This window comes from Apteryx mantelli, chromosome 1 (genome assembly GCF_036417845.1).
Source record: "Apteryx mantelli isolate bAptMan1 chromosome 1, bAptMan1.hap1, whole genome shotgun sequence".
Classification (NCBI taxonomy): domain Eukaryota; kingdom Metazoa; phylum Chordata; class Aves; order Apterygiformes; family Apterygidae; genus Apteryx; species Apteryx mantelli.
The window spans coordinates 160,972,453-160,991,714 of NC_089978.1; the positions used below are offsets into that span (position 1 = coordinate 160,972,453).

A 19,262-nucleotide genomic window follows, 5' to 3' on the forward strand; every position below is an offset into this window, starting at 1 on the left:
TGTTTGAATGCTGTGTTAAAGTTTCCACCAGGCTTTTGAACATCATTAGATTACTGTTTAAAAATACCAAATAAATGTATTGACCAATGTTGCATCGTCTTTCCAACTGGTAACTTCAAAGGGAGAAAGATGCTTAACACTCAAACCTCTGTTTTGAGTTACAAATCCATAGATAGTGAGCCACTACACCCCATAAAGAAAACAGCCACAGTATCAAATTAACTGTATTTTGGACTTCATTCTCTAATGCAGCATCCACCTGCCCCTTCCAGTACCCTAGTATAAAAAGTAATTTAGTCAGGAACATATTTATGTGAGACATAGTCCATGTGAAAGTCCAATACGAAATTTTAAACTCGTGATCATTTTGGTCTTGCCTAGAGAAAATAATAGGACAATGATTGCTTTCTCAACTGGGCCCTTCTTCACTAATATTCAAAATTACCAAAAATCACTGTATTAAAGCCTGAAGACTTTTTCGACTACTGTATTTTCTGAAGATATTAACAAATCTTTTAGCAATCTTAGCAACTTCCTCTAAGTTTGTACCAAATAAAAACTTCCTGGTGCAAATGACAGCCATAAATGTCAACCGACTTTCAGAAATGATGCCCATAAAATCTGTAAATAATTTCACATGAGCAAACAGCATAAAGCCACTGATAAGTCAGTACAGTCCATTTATCAATACAGTTAAGCCAGACTTGCTGTCACAAAAAGCAATCAGCTTCTGGATAAAGTCTAAGTCAGACTTTCAGAGGAAATCGAAATTCTAGCGGCGTCTAGAACTGACCTCAAAAACCTCAGTGTAACCAACCACTGCCACCTAGTGAATCAAAGGAAAAACAACAAGAAGTCATTTAAAACTGCATCATGAATGACCGTGTGAAGCTTAGCTGGTGTAGCTGTTTGAGTTTAACTGTGATTTTTAAGTTAGTCACTTAGCTTCCTGCTACTCTTTTTAAAAAATGCATCATTTCAATACATTTTATTGTAAAGTAATTTTCTTTTTCCATATTCAGAATAAGGCTTACACCAGTTTATGTTGCGGGGATCACAGCACACTCTTCAGTGTGGCTCTTGTGAAAACCAACCAGTTGGGTTACACCGTCCTCAGTTTTGTTGATCTCACATTCTTGCAACAAGCAACCCTACAGTATTTTACTCTTTACAAATTCAGCTCATGTGCTGGTGAGGGCAGGCCCTGCAAGAGTGCCAGGTCTGTAGTTTATCCCTTGTACTGTCCTGCAGAATTCAAGGAGACGTTTTTCTGAGACAGGTGACAAAATTCCTGGTGACTACTTTTTAAGCAGTGTAACAGCCTCTGTTTGTGTGCAGCTTTCCATAGTCAGAAGAACCAATATTTTGCTTCAAAGGAAGAAAATAGGGATTGTAGAGAACAGTTTTCTATTATTTTATTTTTCGAAATTGAAAGACACATCTGGGCTTTGAACACACGTACAGCAGCTCTGCTGAGTTCAATGAAAGCTATATGTACATGACTGCAGACAGAATGTGATCCCTAAAGTCCAGTATAAATTGTGGTTCCATTCTGTTCGTACTTACCATATCTTTAGAAGTACTTGTATTCACTGTCAGTTGTCATCATCCTGCACAATTAAGCTTTTAAACTTGTAGGGACTTAAAAAAACAAGTATGAACAGCTGGAGTTTGCACAGAGGCCAATGAGTGGAGGAGACACATTTATACTATGATTATTTAACAGCATTGACCAAAACAGAGTTCTCTCCCCTAAAAAAAAGTTATCCCAAATTCTGATTGTTTATGTAATTTTCCATAAAATTAATTCTGATCTCTTCTTTCCCAGGTGAGTCTCTTAGAAGGTACTTTAATGGGGTAAAAACTCATATACAAGAATAAACCAGCCAACCAGATCTCTCTTCCCTAGAAAGACCTTTACGATTAATAGATTCCAAAATATGGAGCCCTTTTCTCCAAAAAATAATTATAGCAGGCGCTACTTCAAGACATGCTGTCATTACAGAACTAGCTTTTATGGATGCTCCTGCAGTTACTGACGCATCACTCACTGGTGATGCTAATTTTGCTGCTGTTGCCCCTGTGCAATTGCTGATGTGCCAGGTGGCACAGCTCGGTTGACTTCCACACCCATCAGTAGGGATCAAGACCTCTCGACCTCGGGAAGCATCTATGGCTTTCGGTCTTGGGCCGATTTTGCTATTGCTCGGCAGTGACTGACATCAATACCTCTTGCTATCGAGAGGCGTTGATGCCTGTCAATTTCCATCCCTATTGATAGGGATTGATATCGACAGGTATCAGTAACAATTGATCTTGAACCCTATCCATAGGCATTGACACCTCTTAATGCTGAGAGCCATCGATGCCTGTTGGTTTCCATCCCTATCAATAAGGATCGATATCGATCCATCCATCAACAGGCATCAATACCTCTCCATCTCCAGATGGAGCTATAGCTTTCAGTCTCAGGTTGTTGTTCCCTTGCCTGGCATCAACCGATATCGGCCTCGACATCGAGAGGCGGCTACAGCTTTCGGTGCCGGGCCGGTTTTTGCAGGGTGGCCGGGCCCTGCCGGGGCCCCGGCTGCCACCAGACGCGCCGCCGCCGCGCCGCGCCCTCCGCGGACTCCATTTCCCAGAGTGCGGCGCGGCGGCGGGGCAGGAAGTCCCGTGTCTCTGAGTCAGGAGGGGAGAGGAGAGGAGAGGGGGAGCTGCTGCTGCTGCTGCTGGGGCGCTCGCGGCGGCGATGGCGCTGGAGACCCTCTCCCCGGACTGGGAGTTCGACCGCCTCGACGACGGCTCGCAGAGTGAGCGCGCGCGGGGGGAGGGGCGCGGCGCGCGGTGGGGGGAGGGGGAGCTGCGGGCGTTAACGGCCGCCGGGGGAGAGCGGGGGCGCGGGCTGAGGGGACTCCGCTGCTGTCCCGGCCCCGCGCGGGGGGAGACGGCAGGGCTAGGCTAGGCTGGGCGGGGCGGGGGGGGGAAGTGGCGGGGGAGCTGAGCGGGGTCAGCCGCCCCCCCTCCGCTTCTCTCACGGACCCGGCCTGGGGCCGGCCGCCGCCCCAACAGCTGCTCCTCCGCAGGGCGGGCTGCGGGGCGGTTGTGGCGGTGGCCCTTTTTGCTTCTCGCACCCTTTCCGTAGAGGTCTGGGGTTGGGGGAACGGCTGTTCCTCCCCTTCCTCCCTTCTGGGGAGTCCCCCCCCCCCCCAGGGCCCCCAGCGTTGCGAGGGAGAGGGCAGGCAGATCTGCACGATTTTCTTCTCCTGCGTGAACAGGGTTTCTTTGCTTCCCCCAACATATCTGGTAGCCCAAGAAAATTTTGCAACTCCCCCCCCCTCCCCCCCCGGTTAGCCAGAGATACCGAGATAAGTTAGTTGTATGAGGTTTCCCTTGGCCGAGGCTTCATGTCTTGGGCAGTCACTTGCAATTTCACCTTTAAAAATAAATAAATAAGAGCATGCGATGCTTAACTCTGTCAGCAGGTTTCTGTGCCTGTCAAAATCCACGTTTTTCTCGGTGTGTAGAGGTGACCTACTTTCTAAACCAGGAATGTGTACAGTTGTTACACTGTAATATGCACTGTATCTTGAACTGTGCCAAACTACTTACACCAGGTGTTGCTGTGCAAATATGTCACTTATGGACCAACTGTTTCACATATAGTGTTATTCCAAGAGATGATACAGTTCATGCCATATTCATTTTAACTGACTTTCAGTAGAAACTAAAGCCGTAGTGAGTTTATCTGTTCTCTAGCCATGGAATGCAAAATGTAGCTTTTACTGGAAATGCCAAATCTCTGCAGCTTTGACAGTGACATTAAATGCAGTTCAGAGAACTTTGCATGACCTAATATGCTCCATTACAGCTATCTTGACAGTGAACAAACAGGCTGGTCTTCTGTTGAGAACACTATGCAACTTTTAAGGGAAGAGCCAAAGAAAATTCCAGTGACTGTGACCTGTATCATTAGCAATTATGCTCTAAATTGAGAAAAAAGGTACTACATAAGTCCAGTTTGTTGGATCCCTGTCCTAGATATGTATGGGCATAGCATTAGCAAATCTTGCTGTAGCAGTACATCCACTGAATATTAATATTGCTGATTTCATAAAATAAGATGAAGTTGGGGAATCTGTACAACTTAGATATCTAACGTTGCTCAAATTATGATACTTTCATCTTATCACCTGAGGGGAAACTAAATCTAACTTTACTGTAAATACATCATGTTGTACGAAGTAGGACTTGTCTACTCTCTGGAAGGAAAAGCAAACTTCTGCATTCTGGGATTCCCTTTTCTTTCTCTGAGATCTAGTTTACTTAGGAAAAGATTTTCTGCATCTTTGTGAAAAGTTGCCCCACCTCCCAGTCATGTTTTATCAGTTCAACCCTGCCTACATCTGGGTAGCCAATAGCTTTCATACTCTTGTCTCTCTGTGAGAAATTATTCACACCTCTTTCTTATTTTATATGATCAGTTGGAGGTGGTAGGTTAACAGCTTTCCGCAGTCACCTCTTTGGAGATGTCAGTTCTGCTGAGCAATAGCACTGTTGTTTAAATCCATCACTTGGCTGCTGGGAAGGGTGACAGGACTTGGGTGTCCAGCAGAGTGCTGCTGCAGAATTTGGTTTGAGAGGTGCCACTTGCTTCGTGGGCAGTTGATTTGAACAGGAGTGGCCAGTTCCTGCTCTTGCACAATTCAGTAGTTTTCCTGTTCCTCTTATAAAGCCCTGATATCTCTTTCAGTTTCTCTGCTCTTAGTTTGTCTTTTGTGTGAAGGGAGGAGCTGGGGTTGGGCAATACTGCAGCATGCCTCTGTAAGTCTCCATGCTCAACAGAACTGAATTCTATAACAGTAAAGTACTGAAGCTGACATGCTGGTTAAACTCCATCCTGCAGGGCTCTGAATAGCATCCATCAGTATTTTACTAGTTTTCTGCGGCAGAGCTTCCAGAAGATGCATTGGAATTACCCTCTGAGGAATCTGGGAGACAAGATGAATTGGATCGAAGAGAATAGCAAGATGCTGTACCACAAGGGCTCCACATCAGTGTTTTTGACTGCATACTGCTGATGGAGAGCTTTTACTTCGCTTGCTTCTTACTCGTTAGGTGACATTCGCTCTCCTCATTTTAACGATGTCTGTGCAGGTGTCTAGGCTGCAGGTACAGGTAGAACCTGATGGTACTAATGCAGAAATTAGCATGGGATAGTTTATCCCGCTTCTTGGATAGGTTGTGCAATCCATGTCCCCCTGTGGTTGGCACTGCTGCTGACTTCAAAGTAGCGTCTTAGTGTTAGTTCAGGAATGCTTACTCTTCACTGCAGTCATTTCTCCTTCTCAATCTCAACCTTGCTGTACGCAATCCTTCTCATCTTTGCCTGTTTATGTATCCTCATCCATTCCTCCCCTTATACCTGGTGAAGTGTCCCAGTCAAATATCTTCTCTTCCTCCAAAAAATGTCTGAAGAACAATCGATTTGACAGTGTGCTTCCTCTGAAGTAACCATTAACTATCATTTGACTGAACTATTGGCAACTCATTGTTTTATTCTTCTTGTTTAACCTTGTACTCATCTAAGTTTTTAAACTTTTCAGAGCAGCCTACTCAGTGAAATGTGAAAAGAGCACATATACTGCTAACTAAATTTAAAGAACCCCACCTGCAGAGTTGACATCCTGTTTAGGCAAACTTCAGTTATTCAGCTTACTTATAGCTTCCTCATATTCCCTCTCAATAATTTTTTTTTTTTTAAGATATTCCTATTTTCAGCAAATAAGACAATCCTAAACTGTTAGGTGCATAGTTTAATTATGGGGAGGACACTTTAATCTTCACGTAAAAAAAAAAATTGTACTTCCTGACTGAACAAGAAAGCTTTGAGCTGTGATCATTGTCTCCATACTCCAGATTATCCAACTAAGTTAGTAATTGTTTATTTTCTTTCTCAATGTGTGAAAGAAAAAAAGATAGGACTGAGTGAATGAAACTTGCATGTAGTCATAGGCTTACTTTACTAATTGATGCCACTGTCCTTGGTATTTGACCAGCTGAATGTTGTTCGAACATTATAACCTGCTAACAGTAACAGGGCAGTTCTTCATTTGAACATCCAGGTGCTAAGCAAAAGAATAGTTCTGTTTGAAGAAATTGAGTTTGAAAGTGAGGGAATGATTGAAAACCATAATTGTCCAGTGTAGTGCCCTAATGACTTACTGAGAGGTGGCAGGGAGGGAGTGAAAGAGGATTGCTATTAATATAACTGCTACTCAGGCCAAAATGATTAGACCTATTGCCTCAAAGTTCTAATATAATTGTATATGCACTGGATCAATTAATGGGTAAAATCAACTGCTGTGTTATGATTTGTCCAGTCCCTTCTTTGCACAACGTCTTGATGTGATAGTTAGGCTTAAGATCTCAGTCTGAAGATGTGTAAATTAAAAAATAATTGTTTCTGTAAAACCTCTTGGTTTGGTACTCTTATCAAATAATATTTGGATTCCTTTTAAACTGACATTGAGCTTTATGATGTTTTTTAAATAAATAAGAACTTAATACAACTGCATTGGTTTAATAACCAAAAAAACTTAAGCACAATAAGGAATATAGTACTGCAAACCAAATAGGAACAGATTAAATATTTTAAAATAAATTTTAGGATATTGCAGTTTACTGAGCTTTCTCTAAAATGGTACAAATGTTATCAATTCTCAGAAATCCATGCTGAAGTGCAGTTGAAGAATTATGGAAAATTTCTTGAGGAGTATGCGTCTCAACTGAAGAGAATTGAGGATGCTTTGGATGACTCTGTTGGAGATGTTTGGGACTTCAGTCTTGATCCCATTGCGTTAAAGGTCTTCATATATTTAATATACAGTGAAATTGTTATGTTCCTTATTCCTGCTTTCCTTCAAAACCTGAAAAGTAAAAGCTGCATGCATTTGTGCTCTTAAGATTTTGATTTTGTGTTTGAGAAACCTGTCTAAAACACTTTTAATTATCAAATAACTAATAAATTGGTGCTTATCACCAGAGATGATGTTTTCAGGTTATTCTTTTTCCTGTCTTTTTGTATGCCAGTGAAAGTTAAATGAATTTACAATTCTTAGTGTCTTGGGAAGCCTGATACCTGCAAGCTTCGTGCGTGTTTGTGTGTGCGTGTTTGTGTGTGCGTGTTTGTGTGTGCGTGTTTGTGTGTGCGTGTTTGTGTGTGCGTGTTTGTGTGTGCGTGTTTGTGTGTGCGTGTTTGTGTGTGCGTGTTTGTGTGTGCGTGTTTGTGTGTGCGTGTTTGTGTGTGCGTGTTTGTGTGTGCGTGTTTTCCCAGAAGATCTCCCTAATAGCTGTATAACTGCAAAGTGAACAGTATGTGTATTTTTAATTATGTTTTGATGTAATGGCCTTGATTTTCTTTTCTTTTTTAGAGAAAAAAATTACACAGTATTTTCTGTCCTCTAGAGGTGGTTATTTCCTTCGTCAGAAATTTCCTGTCCTCTGTGGAACACATTTGGGTTTTTTGTTTTGTGTTGTTTTTTTTTTGTCACTGAACTTGTAGGCATTATTCAAAAGCACTTTTAGCTTTTGTTCCCATATAGAACTTGTCTATCCAGAAGATACAGTGGGTCAAAACATTCCTCCAACTTTTCAAATTTTTTGCAGGGCCACTACAGTGCTACATGTGTATGAAGTAGTCGGTCTCATGTCTGATTCAAGTACAAAATTTTAGTGCCTGCAGGCAGATATGCACCATGCTTCCCATTTCCTGCATTTGGGATTTTTAGTTTGTGTTTTAGGTTTCCTGAGCTGCTTTTCTGCATACTTCATAATGACCATACTTTTGCTTTACAATTCCTGTAAGTAAATTACCATAAATGCTATGTAGTATATCTAGTTATTTCCCTTTCTGCCGTCAGTGAAGAGGAAGGTATTTCCTTTTATATGCAAAAAATGAAGATTTCTTGCAGCATAGGTTGTCATTATTGTGCAGTTGTTGCCCTCTTATTACTGACCTCATTTGAGGTTAAACTGAAGGGAAAAAAAAAAAGATACTTACCTAGCTGGATAAATGTATTTTTGACCAATATTTTCTAAAGTGTGTGTTTTGGTTTTTGTTTTATTTATTTTTATTTTTATTAAATTGTAGCTTTTGCCATATGAACAGTCTTCTCTGCTGGAGCTCATAAAGACAGAAAACAAGGTAGGTGCTTTATACTTAAATGTAAAAGATGATTGGAGTTATTCTAGCTAAGACAAAGCCCTCTAAACATGAGAAATGCTATACCAGGCGTTTACTTGCTGTAGTCTTGTAAGTGTAATCTATGTTTTTTGTTTGTTTTTCCCCCCCCCTTTGAGTCTAGGTTCTGAACAAAGTAATAACTGTTTATGCTGCCCTTTGCTGTGAAATCAAGAAATTAAAGTATGAGGTAAATTCAGCTGTCTTTTATTGCTGTGTGAAAATGTTTGATTGGCAAGCTGATATGTAGATTTGTTCTGTCATGATAAAGAAACAAGATACAATGTCTGAATAATTTTTATAGCGTGTTTGTATATATCCTATTTATTAAAAAACAAATTTCTGCTTTTGTTGTTAGGCAGAAACTAAATTTTATAATGGCCTCTTGTTTTATGGAGAAGGAGGTAAGTAGTTCCCTTTACTGTAAAAGTTTGTAATTTTATGTTATTACTTCAGGTTATATTAAAAGCTACAGTATGTGTAATCCTATAATAGATGTATATCCTTTCATTATATTTTTGGCTGGTGAATGCCAAAGAATGGACTTCGAGGTTATAGAGCAATACATTAGTGTCTTGTAACTGTTCTGAGACAGCATTAAGATTTTATCTTTAAAGCTCCATTATCTGCAGTAAGTATTGTTATATTAATAGGACATACATTGCAACCTTATTTACATGAGAAGTAGGGTCTGACATATTTTTTCAGACAGATGGCCTTTAAGTAAAGATACTGAGAAAATGCATGAGATGTAAAAGCAGTGCTTCTGAAGTTTGTTGTGATGACTTTTGTAAAACATTTTGGCTTCTTTTTTTAATGTCATTATACTTAATGTATAGTTTACAGAAACCTGAGTTTATGTACTGTAGCAGCTATTTTTCAAAGTATGGCATTGAACACCTATTCTTTTGCATGTAAATACATTATCCTAAAACAACCTATTTCTTACTGGAACTAGATTTTGCTTTGATACCTTAGTGCAAGGTATTTATTCAGGTTTTTATTGTTTTATTGCTTACAAATTAAAAATTTATTGTTTTATAACAGTCCTGTGCACTTTACTCATGGGATCATAGTTGTTCCAATATATTAATGTAATCTTCTGCCCTTAAAGTGCAGGTAATATTACTCTTGCTGCTGTTTAGACTGTGACATACAGGGATATAAATGATTGTAGGTCAGTCTAGTTGACAAATCACGAGAGCACGCTTTAGATGAAAACTACTTTTTGTCATAGAATTACACTGGTAACCCCTCTGAAGGGTTGGTCTTAAGTGCTTTCTTAAAGGATGTTAGTCTGGGAATGAGCACAGATCTTAGTCATGAGGTCTGATTGTACTGATGACTTGATTTAGGGATGGGCCACCTAACTGTTTTCTGTTTGAGAAATGTGGGAGAAAGGAAAGGAATGCTCCTTCAGAGCAGTCTTGCAAAAGTACTTTGCAAAGCTTTTCAAGAGCCTTAGATGTGATAGAACTATTGGGGAATGTGAAATCTTTGAGACAGAGACTGTTTAACATACTTTAAGTACTACATAAGATGACTATTGTGGTTCAGTTAAGAAACCTCAAAAAAGTGGTTTTTTTTTTCCTGTTTGTTTGTATTTAAGCAGATTCTCACAAATATCTGAAAAGAAAGTGATATGCTCCCAAGGCAATAGACAGGGAATCACTCAAAACTTCTCTGCATTTCTAGCATGATAAAAGACAGGTTGTTGCTGCTATAATATATTATCTTGTTGCTGCAATTTGTTCCTGCTTGGTGTTCATCAGGGAATGGTTAAGAATGGCAGTAAACGAGATGTCAGCCTTCTGTGGATTAGATGGGGGTGCAGAAATGATGTTCTCTGCTCCCAAATCCTTCTTTGCAACTTCTACCAAGCTTACTTAGTTCAGAACAGCTAGCAAAGTCACTGGCTCAATTAAACAGAGAAATATTTTGCTGGCCTTTGCCCACTCTATACATGCAAAACACTTCTTCATTGTGTCCTTACAGTGGCTAGGGCTGGCCTAGGAACTTGAGGTCGAGTTATATTTGGTTTTGGACATCCACTAAACTCAATAGAGTAAAAGTTAAATAACACATGAAGGGGAAGGATATAGTATTTAGGATTTTTGTGTTGAAGCTTTATCTTACAGAAGTGTGGAGGTTTCTTTAGTCTCTGACTGCTCTAAAGAAACATTTTTATTTAGTTTTAGATTTCTGGTTTTTTGCTTTGTAAAACTTAGGAGTTTCCTTCTATAGAATGAGATGAAGTATAGAAACAGGAAGCTGCTTTTCTCTAATGTGAGGTAATTTCTTATGCAGATAAGTTTGCAATTGTAAGCCATTTTTACACAGAGTGACTCAATAGAAAAACCTTAAGTCTATAGCATTAAACTGTCCTCATATTAAAAAGACTGTATTTTGTCAATGGTATACAATCACTACAGCTGTCTGAAAGAATTCTACATTAATGATGTAGTTATTGTAACCCCTAGTATCCTGTTAGTATATTTTGTCATATAGTAATGCTTTGAAGACATTGTGATGAACCAGTACCATGGTGCTGGATAGTATATAGAAAAGGAAAATCAATTTTTTGAAGAAATCATATGCTACACAGCTTTTTCCAATGATTAATGATTGCAGCATCTTGTTTCAATAAATAACCATATTGCTAGACCTTCCTTGCAACATAAATACCTAGTACTTTTGCAGGCTTTTATTAATGGAAACATTGATATGAGGTTGCATAAAATACATGCCTGTCAAGAATTGCATTCTGTAATTTTTTTATTTTCTTTCATGTGATGGAGACCTTTTTTCCCTGCTTTGTGTGTGGCTTATACACAATATAATTTATATTGAGACAGAAACTTCAAAAATAAGTCTGGCTTAAGAAAGCAAAATGAAAACTTATAAGGCTCCCATCAGGGATACATTGCCTTATAATAATGTGTTCCAGTTGTATTATAAAAAATAACTTGGAGAGCAAGCTGCACAGTGAAGTGAATAGGTCTAACATAGCCTTTTGAAAGTAGTGACAAATCTTTGTCTTTCAAGCCACAGATTCCAGCATGGTGGAGGGAGATTGCCAAATACAGATGGGAAGATTTGTTTCTTTCTTGCAGGTAGGGTATATTTTGGTTTTGATAGCAGTTGTAATCTTAATCTTATTTGCAAAACGAATTTAACTGTCTGTCCTATCCTGCTTGCATCTCGCTGAAAAGCAGTAGTTATTTCATATGTTGGTACATTTTGCCTGCAGAGCTGTCACAGTCAGCTCACTTACCGCAGAACTCTAACTTGGTTTGGTCATCTGTTGCTTTTTTTTTTGTTTATACTTGTGTAAAATTATGGAATTATGGTGTATGTAATCATTGTTCAAAGAAATTAGAATTTACCTAAGCAAACTTCAACAAGAGAAGATAATTGAGGTTGTTTCATTTGACAAGGTTAAGGAACTCTGATTTTATGGTTTTGAGCGGCAAGTTTAGTTTTTCATTGAAAATTAGGCATGGATTGTTTGTTTATACATCTTTGTTTAGCTCATAGGAGGAGGCAAAATTAAAATGTGGGTTTGGAAAAAAATTACTCATGCCTCAAACTTTCAGAGAACATTCCTTTCAGAAACATTTTGGTTGTTATCAGGGTTATTTGCATGAAAACAGGATCTGTGTTTCTTCAGAGGATTTCCTGTGCTCCTGGGTTTCAGCCTATGGTGGAAATTTTTTTTTCCCCCTCTTCAGTATAGTTTTTAAGTGACTCTTGTATTCCAAATATTGTTTTATTTTCATACAAAACTTACTTGTAATGAAGTATGTATGTTAAAATAGAGAAGATGCAGGAAACTTCTAGAATGTTTAAACAAAATCCTGTTTAATAAAGCTTAAAATTACTCTTCTGGTTTTATACCAGCATGGCAATTCTCACTTACTGAGTCACTGACAGGTTAAATGCCATAGGAGATTGCTTTTCAACCTCTTTCAACATGCTCAAGTGCAGTTAATTCTTGGAATATCTTGTTGATTTCCCCTCTTCCCCCCCATTTTTCAGGCTTGTTGTCCTACCAACTTTGCCAGTTTACTTCTTTCATTCTCTAACTCTTACTGAGCAGATATTAGTGAGAGATCTGTTAGTGGTCCTGAGACAGGGCTACTGTACACTTGTGTTTTCCCAGGTATGTTCTCTTTTTCTGCTAGGAGACTCCCCAGATGAAAGCTGAGGACAGGATGACTGGATGTCTTCAGCATATCTGTATTGCAGACCCACTCAGTAGTACAAATTTATGTATATCTATAGGGGATGCACTGATGTGTATATTTATAGGGTAAACACTGAATAAAACTATAGTAGCCTCACTTGTGGGCCTGCTTTGTATATGTGCAATTATGGCTTGCTGAATGCTGAACAAGTTAGGAAAGAAGGGAAAGTCAGCACGTTACCCCAGAGGGAAGATTAGTGTGCTAACAGGTTTGTATTACTAAAGCTGTGAGGAAGTCTTTTTCCATATTGATCCTATTCTTTTTCCATTGTTGTGTTCCTCTAAATCCAGTCAGGAGTAGTCTTTACCCAGAGGCTGGGAAATACTGATATAGTCAATGTTGCAAGCATATCCCTAATGGCAGTGTGAAAATGTGAATGAAAACTACAGAAGAGGTGAAATGTTGCTTTCATAGAGCTACTGTGCACCTGTAGGTTTACTGGCTTTTTTGAGTTCAGGGTTTCTTGGTGTCCAGAGAACATTCACAGCTTGATTAACTAGATGTAAAAGCCTAAAATTTCGTGTGTAGTTACATTAAAAAGACAAATTATCAAAATAAATAATGCAATGAAACTCTGGTAGATGCTTTTGATCTTACAGAATACAGTGTATTTGAAGAAGTCTGACAACATGGCCATTGTCTGTACTATGTAGCTACTAATAAGCATGTGCTGTTGAATTGGACTGTTGCCTGAAGGTTTTAAAATGGCAGCTCATTCTGGCTCTTTTTTATTTTTTTTTAAGAGAAAGAGAATTAGGACCCAAACAGCATTTTAAAGTGGATGAAAAGCAGAAAGTGAAATTTCCCTGGTTGATTGCACATCCAAGATAGTGAAATACAAGCTGTAAATGATCTCTGGATGATAAAATCAAATTAGACTTCTCTGGGCTGCTTTCCACTCCCCACCCCCCTGCATTCTCCCAGGAAATGATGTGATCTCAGTTGTCTGTTAATCTGCTCCTCTGGAGTCTGTTGGCTGGTTTCAGCTGCATTTAAGAGAGGAATACAAGTATAAGTAATGACACTTCCATGTTTTGTGCAAACTGGTGACAAGTAGAAGGCAGAAACCCAAATAAGATCTATTTTGGACAGAGGGGAAGACAGAATTCAGCTGTTATCTGCAGTCTTCTGGCAAGACCGGCAGCCTGGCTGATTAGCCTGCGTAGGCTGTCTGGTCTGGAGCCATCTGTGTGCTTACTGGCCAGACTGAGCACCTGCTGACTTGCCTGATGGGAATATAGGGGACGTTAGTGAGCAAATATCACTGTGCTTAAGGAAAATCCAGATTTGTTTATTCTATTGCTCAAGGAACACCTTGTTAAAATCCATTACAGAAATTAAGATCAGTTCTTTACGTTATCACAACTGACTTTTATTTATTTATTTATTTATTTAAACTGTGTAACTGGGCTCAAGTTCTGCTTTAGTCAACACACACCTCTTAAAGATGTTTAGTCTTGTTTTTTGAAGTCAGTCCACTCAGTTGTCTTCTACTGGTTAATCACTCTCACCGTAGGTACAGGCTTCTGTGTTAACTTCTAATTTGGATTTGTCTCTCTGCCGTTTCCAGAGTTGTAACTCTTGAATCTAGTGGAGAAAAAGCGAAAAAGTCACTTGCTAGCGGGAATTCTCTCTCTGAAGGTACTTGAGCACTGTCGTTGAGTCACCTCTTAATGTCTTTAATAAGGTGAACTCTTTAAATATCTTGCTGTAAAAGTTTTTAAGCCTATTGAACCTCCTTGTGGTGACTCTTGTCTGTACCTTCTCCAAAGATTCAATATCCTTTTAAAAATGTGGTCCTGAGTGTCAAATGTGGTATTTCAGGATGTAGCTTGCTGAAGCTGTTTGCAACTGTGAAATCATTTCTGTCTTCCTTGCTATGTTTCTATTTATATGACCGTGCTGCATATTCATCCCTTTTTAATACAAGTTGTACTGGGAGTTTGTATTCAGTTGCTTCTTAACTGTAGTCCCAAATCCTTTTTAGAGCAGTTACTTACTAGGATAATGTTCATGATCCTGCTGTAGGTCTGTCCACTGATTTGGATTAGGAAAGATACCTGGAGCTTGGGCTACAAGTTCAGCGGTTTACATTTCATGCTTTAGAAATAATGTGTGTGATGAGGGTCTATACATATATATGCATTTTATTTATTTATTTAATTTTTGTCTTTCAGGAGTTGTCTTGCTTTGTTACCCGATGTTATGAAGTGGTGGTGAATGTAGTGCATCAGCTGGCTGTTCTCTATACCAGCAACAAGTAATTACTGTCTGAAATGCTATATCTTTCAATAACAGCTGCTATGGACGATACTGCTGCTTATTTTCATGTTGTGAATCTTAGTATATGTTCCTCACAGTATTACCATGATTTTCACACATTAAGTTGAGCTTAGTGAGGTCTGATGGGTTTAGCTTTTGTGAAAACCAACCCTGTCATGTGTTGTCTAAAATCTGCTCGTGATACTTGCAGGCCTAGCTTGTATCATGGTAAGCATCTTTAGATGATAGGATAAGAAAAAAATGCCAGAACAATGCACCACAGACTAATGCACTATTGGTTGAGATAGTAGTTAAGAGGGCCCAATTATCAAAATAGTTTGTCACAGATAAGTGGAGCTCTTACTGTCACTGAAAATCCTCTTGAAGGAGAATATAATTGTAGGGCTCTTGATCTTTTTTCAGATAGGATAACGCTATCCTTTTCTGTTTTATTTGTTGTTTTTACTTTTATCTTACACTGCTGCACAAAGACTTTCTGTTCAGTGCTGAATGAACAAGTTGTAGCCTGGATATCACTTGGTTAAAAGTGTGAAGTGATATCAGACCTTTCAGCTGAAGGGCTGTATAAATGCTACATGCTGTTAGCCTAGCTGGGAATCGCTGATGTGTGCGCAGTGAATGAAATCTGTGTTTTGATCCAGTTGCATATTGTGCATTCAAAAAAGCACTATTAAATTTGATAGTAGCACACAGATTTCACATAGAGTATACTCCTAATTATATTTGAGTTCTTTTATTTTCTGAAAGTTACTATTTTAATGAAGGAAAATATATTCCCAAAACCTTGATAAGTAATTGATAAATGTCCTCTGTTTTAAGGATTAAAAAGATGTTAAGATACTTATTTTGTTTACAGGAATGCACCAAAAATTATAGAGACGTCAGGAGTTCATTTTCAGGTAGGAATGATTTGGAGCCCTTTTGCTTATGTTGATATATCTATGCCTTAATCATTAATACTGAGAAAAAGTGGCAAGAAAGTGAATTTCAAGCACAACTTCCAATCTGGGATCTTGTTTAAAGGTTTTACTTTGTTAATCAGCTTTCTCCTGCCCTTTATGTGGAAAGGGTTGGTACCTGCACATGTGTCAAAGTCTAGCTTTCTTAGTTTAAAAGTGTTTGCATGCACCCATACTGTATGCAATATGTGCTATGTGCATGTAGATAACTTGGGAATCCTACCTTCATTGTCAAATTAGATTAGTGAGCTTAAAGTGGGGCCTGCGTGCAAGCTCCTGTTCCATGTGTCACTTCACAAAATACTTGATCTTTAAGCTACCAGACTAAGAAATCTGATTTAACTCTTATTAAATGGTAAAATTTCAGTTCATTTCAACATTATATCTGTCATGCTCCATTGCAATAAATTGTTTAATAAACACAGTCTTTTTTCTTGTTTGTTTGTTTTTTTGTTTTTTAACAGACAATGTATGAGCATCTGGGGGAATTGCTGACAGTTTTAATCACCCTGGATGAAATAATTGACAATCATGCCACTCTGAAAGATCACTGGACCATGTACAAGAGGTATGTCTCTGAAGGTGTGAAAAGTAGTCCCACAACATAAAAGATGAAAATGTGCATTCCCCCCCCTTCCCCCAAAGAAAGTCAGTTTGGGAGCATGGATTTTTGTAGCCTTGAGAATTTTGCCAGGAACCTCAATGAGGAGCAATGGGGATATATATACCATGGAGATAAGTTTACAAACTTGAGTAAGAATACTAACTCGAGTAAAACTGAAGAGTCAACAATTATATAGGTAGTTAAATTAATGGGAAATAACAGTTTCATTGAAAAATATCAGTAGATAGGAGTTATTCAAATGCTAATGACTTATGGAGACCTAGTGCATTTTTGGGGGGCGGGGAGAGGGTTTCTTTTTTTTCTTTTTTTTTTAATGTTGGAGTTGCTGCTGGGCACAGATGTGGGCAATAAATTATAATATGTTCCACAGAATGTAGGACTCGTCAGAACAACACAGGATAAAAAACTGTTAGCATATTCTAATTGTTTTGTGTGTGGTGTCCCCCCCCCCCCCCCCCCAAATTTCCTTACAGGCTGCTAAAATCTGTTCATCACAACCCTTCAAAGTTTGGGATTCAAGAAGATAAACTGAAGCCATTTGAAAAGTTGCTGTTAAAACTGGAATGTCAGTTACTTGATGGAATGATATTTCAGGTAATGAAAAAAATGTTTCCCAATGCGTTAGGGGAAACTGTGATATTAGATGAGATATTAGATATTTCTAGAATGGTATTTAATAGGGTTTTGACCTTCTGTGAGTATTTTAACTGTTGCTGTTGTGGTGGTTCTGGATACAGCAGTGTTTAAATATGTGAATTTCTTTCTTGCATTTATGCATAAAAAATGCTCTATTGCAAGACTCTTCCTTGCTCTTCTCATGTTTTAGAGCTGTGCCAGGCTTTGAATGGTAGTGGTTGATGCTCGCTGTTTTGCAGAATGAAAGAAACACAGAGAACTTGGCATTAGGACTGTGTATGTTTTGGGAGTCTGTTTTTTCACCAGAAATGTTAATAGAGGTCAGGTGTAGAGAATGTAAGTCCCAGATAGGTTTGCTTTACTGAGGAGATTTTAACTCACAGCTATATTAATCTTCAAGTGTATGTTAAGTCTGGCCTCTTGCTGTATTTCCTAACATATGAGACGGCTGTCATAAAAATCAGAAATCACTTCAGTGATTTAGTGATATTTCTGAAACATTCAAGTAAGTGCACAGATGGATGAGAAGGATTACTGCTTTTCCAATGTATTTAATGTATACATGTTCCTAGAAGAAGCCATCCTTTTAGAAAAGTGTCTGTACCTGAGGTACTGAAACTGGATATGGTGGTGTTGTGGGCAGTGGATAGCACTGCTGAATCTAGTCACAGCAGAGCTGCCTGAACAGGGTTGTTATTAAAGTCTTACTGTTACATCTGGCATAGGTGGGGGAAGAAGGTTTTCCTCTGGAATGGCCTCCAGAAGGGAAATTGTACATAAATCAGTAAATGCAGTTTAGCTTCTCCTTTCAAAGAACATCACTATTGACAACTACCATCTTAACTTTCTCTAATGTTGCGTTCATATAAAGACTTCATGCTATGCTTAATTTGAGATGTCAGTGGGATTTGTCTGGCATTCATTCAAGGAATTTCCCCCCCCCCCAATGAAAACAAAAACATTTGAAATATATTGTGAAATATAATCCCATTAAATACTTTTCTAACATATTTAGAAAGTATGAAATGTCTCCATATTTTCCTGCTTTGATTTTTGTATGTGTTTTTGGAAAACTTAAACAAAACAAAACAGTGTTTTCAGGGTTTTATGCTATGACTTCATGAACCACATCCTTCAAATAAATTGCATTTAATCTTGCTTAGTTAATAGTTAGTAATGCATTATAATATAGAAAAGTAAATATGCATCTAGATTCTCATCGTTAACGCATCATGTGTTTTCTTTAAAAATACCCCTTAACAGAAATGTTAAGTAAGTAAATAAAATGGCTGAATATTAGCTATAGAAGAGGTTTTTATTATTTATACCAGACTGAAAACATGAAATTTCACAACATGTTGATTTTTAGTTATGTTTAACTTAGGACTGTACATTCGGATTTATGATGTACAATATAGATCATTGTTCTTCTCTCTTCCAAAATCAGTATTCTTTTGAGGTCTAGTATTCATGGCATTAACATTATAAAAGTATCTTCTTTTCTTTTTGCTCAGGCCTGTATAGAACAGCAGTTTGATTCCATGAATGGTGGAGTGTCTGTGTCAAAGAATAGCACGTTTGCTGAAGAATTTGCTCATACCATTCGCACAATTTTTGCAAATGTTGAAGCTAAACTTGGTAATGCCAGCTTATATTTCTTGTGCCAACCTCATTGTTTCTAAAAATTTTTATGTTGTTTGGGAGTAGACTTCAGAAATACTTTTTTTGTGCATGTGTTTCTGCAGGGGAACCTTCGGAAATTGACCAGCGAGACAAGTATGTAGGAATCTGCGGCCTCTTTGTGCTCCATTTTCAGATTTTTCGGACCATAGACAAGAAATTTTACAAGTCATTGTTAGATATCTGCAAAAAGGTGAATGCTTTACTCTTGTCAATAATTAAGAGGGGAAAAAAAATAATGAAGTAGATAATATTCTTTTCTTAAAATGTAGCATGGCTAAGACTTGGAGAAAGAAAACACAATTTACTGAAAGGTTTCAGGAAGCGGGCCTAATAGTTTTCTACTTCATTATAATTTCCCCTCACTTTTTTTTTTTTTTTTTTAAGATAATGTAAAACTTGTGTTCTCACTTCATTTTAGATTTAGTCATCAGTGAGGTAAAATGACTTGAAATTACCATTATAGTGTTTCTTCTCAAGACCAATATATAGCAGCAAAGATGAAAAAAAGTTTATAGATTTGAGTATTGTGGGACTGAATAAATGATTTGTGGTTTTGACCTTTGCTATATAACGTGAATTTTCAAACACCT

General features: G+C 38.3%; 1 protein-coding gene across 5 annotated transcripts in view; it reads left to right on the forward strand.

The window, feature by feature from the left end:
* The first annotated feature begins 2,678 nt into the window (after positions 1 to 2,678).
* WASHC4 (WASH complex subunit 4) overlaps positions 2,679 to 19,262 on the forward strand; it is a 43,594-nt gene continuing 27,010 nt past the window's right edge. For 4 of the 5 annotated variants that reach the window (XM_067308638.1, XM_067308645.1, XM_067308662.1 and 1 more), the window contains exons 1-12: positions 2,679 to 2,810; positions 6,724 to 6,863; positions 8,150 to 8,203; positions 8,364 to 8,429; positions 8,598 to 8,643; positions 11,285 to 11,352; positions 14,664 to 14,746; positions 15,626 to 15,668; positions 16,193 to 16,296; positions 16,827 to 16,947; positions 18,504 to 18,627; positions 18,735 to 18,862. In XM_067308638.1, the coding sequence (XP_067164739.1) occupies positions 2,750 to 2,810; positions 6,724 to 6,863; positions 8,150 to 8,203; positions 8,364 to 8,429; positions 8,598 to 8,643; positions 11,285 to 11,352; positions 14,664 to 14,746; positions 15,626 to 15,668; positions 16,193 to 16,296; positions 16,827 to 16,947; positions 18,504 to 18,627; positions 18,735 to 18,862 (1,038 nt within the window). In that variant the 5' untranslated portion in view covers positions 2,679 to 2,749. Of the gene's footprint in view, positions 2,811 to 6,723; positions 6,864 to 8,149; positions 8,204 to 8,361; positions 8,430 to 8,597; positions 8,644 to 11,284; positions 11,353 to 14,663; positions 14,747 to 15,625; positions 15,669 to 16,192; positions 16,297 to 16,826; positions 16,948 to 18,503; positions 18,628 to 18,734; positions 18,863 to 19,262 lie in introns of those variants that run through there. The other variant, XM_067308654.1, reaches the window with a different exon arrangement.